Source organism: Ursus maritimus, unplaced genomic scaffold (assembly GCF_017311325.1).
Source record: "Ursus maritimus isolate PB19 unplaced genomic scaffold, ASM1731132v1 scaffold_16, whole genome shotgun sequence".
NCBI lineage: Eukaryota > Metazoa > Chordata > Mammalia > Carnivora > Ursidae > Ursus > Ursus maritimus.
The window spans coordinates 49,375,004-49,380,260 of NW_024424008.1; the positions used below are offsets into that span (position 1 = coordinate 49,375,004).

At 50.4% G+C, this 5,257-nt stretch overlaps 1 protein-coding gene across 1 annotated transcript; it reads left to right on the forward strand.

The window, feature by feature from the left end:
* The first annotated feature begins 735 nt into the window (after positions 1–735).
* CD3D (CD3d molecule) lies at positions 736–4,249 on the forward strand. The gene is made up of 5 exons (XM_040631173.1): positions 736–895; positions 2,757–2,975; positions 3,428–3,559; positions 3,846–3,889; positions 4,107–4,249. Exons 1-5 carry the CDS (start codon positions 841–843, stop codon positions 4,170–4,172), a joined length of 516 nt encoding a protein of 171 aa, XP_040487107.1. The 5' UTR covers positions 736–840; the 3' UTR covers positions 4,173–4,249.
* The last annotated feature ends 1,008 nt before the right edge of the window (positions 4,250–5,257 follow it).

Sequence of the window (5,257 nt, forward strand, 5' to 3'; positions counted from 1 at the left end):
TAGACAGTTTGGGTATCCATAGGCCACAGGGGAGAAAAGTCCACTTATCTCCTGGGGAGGCTCAACTCTGCCTGTGAGTCAATCATATTGTTATTAATAATTATCTCTTATTGAGCAAATGTGATGTCTCACGTACCATGCAAACGTCTTGTCTGAATCCTTATTGGGATACTGAGGGATTAGGCTCTGAAAAATTCCATGACTGGCCCAGGACCAGTGGGTAGGCAGTATTGGAGCTGGGATTCAAATGTCTGCTTTGGGGGGCTCCAAAGCCCGACCTCCCACTGGTAAGAAACTACTTAGTCTGGTGTCCCAGGCTGCCCAGGGAGGATCTTTGACAGGGTCCCAAGAAAGACCAGAAATGGGGAGAACTTTGCTGGTATGGCTTATGGGACGGGGCTCACAGTCTCTCTCAAGGGTTTTGAGAGCTGGCAGCTTTCAGGGGGTGACTAAATGTAGTTACCCTGTTGACAGAAACTCTGATATTACTGTTTTTCATCAGTGACCAGGGAAAGAACATCCTAAATATTCTTTTACTTCCTTGAAGTCTAGGCAACCTTTTCCACATTCTCTGCTCTCTCTTCCACTTCACCCCCAAGCTCAGTGCTTGGAGAAAGAGCAATTTGCACCTGCTTCCTTCCTACCCCACCCCCAGTCTACCGCTACCGTGACAGTCTCCCGTGATCAACGGCAGAGAGCAGAGAAATAGGCGTCTTCTAGTTCCTCCCCCACTCCTTTACTTTTTCCGGGTACCCATGAGTCAGTTGGGGGAGGGCATCTCTCACCCTGGCTGATAGTTCTGTGATCTGGGTCTACCTACTGAAGGGATTCTGCTGGAAAATGGAACACTGTAGGTTTCTGGCTGGCTTGATACTGGCTGTCCTTCTCTCCCGAGGTAAGGCTTCTCCAGGTGGTGGGGGCATCTCGGAGAAGGGACCTGAGAGGGACATTCGCACCTGGACTGAACTCCACTTGGAAGTCCTTCTTAATGCTAGCTTCACTTCACCAGGCAGAGTTGTCAAGGAGGGCAGGGTTGGGATGCAGCACAGGGTTTGGGTTTGGGAAACAGGCTCTTGGCTTTGACTGACTCCAGCTAGGTGCATGTGGTAGCCTTGAATGTCTCTCTAAAGGCCTTAGGCGAGAGATTGGCAGGAAATGTGCAGTCTGCGGGGGCCTGAGCCTAAGGCTGGTAAGGGAGCGCTAGTCCTTCTAGGACAGAGAGTCTCTGGTATCTAGGACTCTTAGCCATTTGGCCATAATTTTTCACCACCAGGAGCCATGCCCCAGTTCTCAGGGGGATGCTTTAAGAGAAAGCTAACTTTAGGTTGAGAAGGAAGGAGGGCAGGTCTGGGGTAGTAGGATATCAACTCATCTTGTTTTGCCTGGTCTTAAAACTGATAGTGCCTTGTCCCAGACACCCCCTCAATCTCAGGCAAATGGGGACAAATGCTTTGGGACATCCGGGGTTTCCAATGAAACAGATTCCCATGGAAGACGTGACTGTAGGATATGAAGCATCTGGTGTACGTGGATCTTCCTGAGATACACGCACATACTCTTGGCCTGCTTGAGATGCACGAGAAACGGCTCTTTGCGGGTTTCCCAGACGATGCTCTTGTATTCAAATTGGTAACTGAATATGAATTCGGGGGAAATCTGGATTCCACTTTTCCCTGGGATTGGAGATACAGATTCTTGTGCGTCCGGCGGCTGTGAAGATGCTCTCAGTCAAAGCAATCCAGTGGATCTAGAAAGGTGCTGTGCATACCTCCAGCCCTTAAATTCCCTACAAGGCTTGAGTTGTGTGGAGCCCCAAGAGTGATTTTGATAATTTTTTTTCTACCTCCCTCCCCTTAATCAAGGGTAGAATAACTAAAAATCTTTACATGGGATTTGCCCTGGGTCTCCTTCTGGAGTAATTCATACCAGCTTCTCTCCTACCCCAACCATCACTGGCGTTGGGGAAAGACTGGTCCTTGGAAAGACTTTAGTGGTGAGAGTCCCGTTCTCTTGGTAGTTGTTGGGGCAGGGGCAAAGAGGGAGGGAAGAGGCTGAGAAGTTCAAGTGGGAGGGTTGTAGATGGTTGGGAAGTAGAATTAGAAGTTTTGTTGGAGGGGCACCTGGGTGGCTCAATCGGTTAAGCATCTGCCTTTGGCTCAGGTCATGATCTCAGGGTCAAGGGATCAAGCCGCTCATCGAGCCCCTTGTCAAGCCCCTCCTTGGGCTCCCTGCTCAGCAGGGAGGCTGCTTCTCCCTCTGCCCCTCCCTTCCCTTCCCCCGCTGCTCCTGCTCTCTCTCTGTCTCTAGTAAATAAATAAAATCTTAAAAAAAGTTTTGTTGGAGAACAAGTGTGGTCATTTCCAGCCAAGGAACATTCTTCTGCCTTTCCATATCTCCTGGGTGCTTCAGCAGTCTACACTCCCCTTCTACTTCTAATCAGTGGTCTGAACTCATTTCCAGGAAGGTTCCTGGATCCACCCGGGTCCACAGTTTTCTCTTTTGCTCCATGTCCCTCAGGATCTGTGCTCTGCTTGGACTGAATCCTTGCATCCTTCCTGGCCCCTGCAGTTCATGGAAAGTCTCCCAAAGCCTTTTTCTTGTGACTTCTGCCTCTCTCACTAGAAACCATAAATTGTCCTAGACTTAGAAAGTGGTCCTTTTTAAAGTATAAACCTCAGCAGAATAAGGCATCTGCTGCAGATCGAACAGCTGGCTGCAATCATGGTTGGATTTTTTTGTTGTTGTTTTCCTTGTAGTGAGCCCCTCCAAGGTAGACGTGGAGGAATTTGAGGACCAGGTGTTCCTGCATTGCAATACCAGCATCATACTGGTAGAGGGAACAATGGGAACACCACTCTCACAGAATAAAAGTTGGAACTTGGGAAAACGCATCCTGGACCCACGAGGAATGTATAGGTGCAAGGGGACAGATGAACAAGATGACAAAACAACTTACACGCAAGTATACTATCGAAGTATGTGCCTTTTGGATCCTTTGGGTTGGAATGAATGGGACCTCTGGATATGAGAACCTTGTACCCAGAGGGGACTATGATGGACCAAAGTGTTCTCTAAACAAAGTGGGGTCACTCTTGTAATGATATGAGCCAGACGTTGGAGCTTAACTGATGGAAAAAACAGCAGGGGCCTTGTCACTCAAGCAGTAGAGGCTTGGTTGGGAGAGTGGTTTGGCCCTGCTGCCTTGTTTACATTCTTACAAAGCTAGTACTGCTTCTTGGCTCTTTTCAGGGATTCCTTGGGATTAAGGGCAGAGGTGTGTGTAGCAAGGGCATCAGCAGGCCTTTCTCCAGGGATCTTACTGAAGTTTGGGTCTTGGTGTGAGGTCCTGGGGTTGCCCTAGGAGGCAGAGACGGTTCCCTGGTCTTGAAGGCTCTCCAGCTCTCCTCTTGCTCCCCTTCCCCGCCAGTGTGTCAGAACTGTGTGGAGCTGGACTCAGCCACCCTGGCTGGCATCGTCATCACTGACATAATTGCCACTCTGCTCCTTGCTTTGGGAGTCTATTGCTTTGCTGGACATGAGACTGGAAGGCTCTCCAAGGGTAAGTAGAAGGGACAGAGTGTGCGTGCGTGCACATGTATGTTGTGGGTGTGGGTGTGAGTGTGCACCTGCTAAGAAAGGGGCTGGCAGTGGGTTGTATCTCATCTGGGAGTCACTCTCGCAATATCCCAAGGACTCCTAACACTGGTTATTGGAAGACTTGTGCCCATACTGCCCATGCAGACTTCTGAGGGTATGACCAGCTGCAGTCCTCCTGCAATGTTCATGAGCTCTCATTGTCCCATCCTCCTAGGTTGTTAATGACTCTTTCCCTTTGTTTCTTCTAGCGGCTGACACTCAAGTTCTGTTGGAAAATGACCAGCTCTATCAGGTGAGCCCTGAGGGGAAGAAGACATGAATGGGAGGGGATGGGAGGGGATGAAGAGGCTGATGCTAGGTGTTATGCATACGGATGAAGGGTCCTAGTGGGGAACTCATCACTGGTAGGGTTGGAAAACTCAGGCAAGAGCTCTCATCTCTGAGGCCTACTGCGGTCTTCCCTGGGAGAACCCGACCCTGCCTTACGGTTCCCCCTTCTCACCTCCTAGCCCCTTCGAGATCGGAATGATGCTCAGTACAGTCATCTTGGTGAAAACTGGCCTCGGAAGAAGTGAACCTGAGACCGGTGGCTTATGGGAGTATCGACTGTAACTGCGTCCCTTGCTCAGCCAATAAAACCGTCTTTCACTCAGCAGGTGCCTGGACTTTTCAAGGCTCTCTGGCAAGGCATGGGAGTTGTCCTGACTGGGCCGGACCCTTGCTTGCCCTCCCTGCCCACCTGTGTCCTTCCTGCATTGTTGCCATTTCTCTGCCCCAGATGGACAGTGTGATGGGCAGTCTCCCACCCCTTTCTGGCCCACTGGTGTTTCTGGCCCAGTGGGCTCCCTCTGCTGCTTGTTGCCTCCAGCCCCCTATTACAACCCCTTAAGGGCTTTGGTTTTCTCACCACAGTTGAGGACAGGCTGCTATGTTTACAGACCCAGCCACACAGAAGTTTCCATGACATCATGAGCAGAGGTGGTGGAAACATCAAGGGCCCAGGAGATCACTTCTTATCAAGACTTGGAGAGCGCATGTGACAAAGTCCCACTTCTGCTAAGGGGATGGCCTTGGCTTTATGACCCCCTGGGAGTGGTAGCCTCTAGTTGCAAGGATGTTTCGACATAGGCCTGTTCAGTACCCTTTACTCCTGTACAGAAGGTACCATGCACCTTCCTTTCCTTAGAATCTGTCCCTGTCCCACCCCTGCCTTCTAATTAATATCAGAAACTCTTCATTATCCCTCTTCACCCACTCGGAAAGCTGGATTTGGAGAGCGGACAGGGGCTTGGAATATTTTCAGTGGATGTCATTTTCAGCTAGTGGGTTGGTGGTGGTTCTGAAACCTTGGGAGCCTGAAGGATTTATTAAAAATAGGGACACGTGGACCCCACTCTGGGCTCCTAGCCCCCAGGTGATTCCGAAGCAGCCCCAATTCAGAGAGTCTCTGGTTTAGAAGAAGAACTGCGGCCACTGACTCTTTCGTGTCCTTTATGCTCATTCCTGTCTACCACAGGGGCAACCCCTCCTTTTGTTCTCTGAGTTATGGTAACTGAAACAACTTCGCGACAGTTTAATAAGAGTGGGAGTTTCCAGGGGCGCCTGGGTGGCACAGCGGTTAAGTGTCTGCCTTCGGCTCAGGGCGTGATCCCGGCGTTGT

Bases quoted from the DNA above. Each gene is read 5' to 3' on its own strand.
- CD3D (XM_040631173.1), top strand. From the start codon at position 841: ATGGAACACTGTAGGTTTCTGGCTGGCTTGATACTGGCTGTCCTTCTC. The intron at 896-2,756 runs GTAAGGCTTCTC...TTTTCCTTGTAG, and splicing joins GGCTGTCCTTCTCTCCCGAG to TGAGCCCCTCCAAGGTAGAC. The intron at 2,976-3,427 runs GTATGTGCCTTT...CTTCCCCGCCAG, and splicing joins CACGCAAGTATACTATCGAA to TGTGTCAGAACTGTGTGGAG.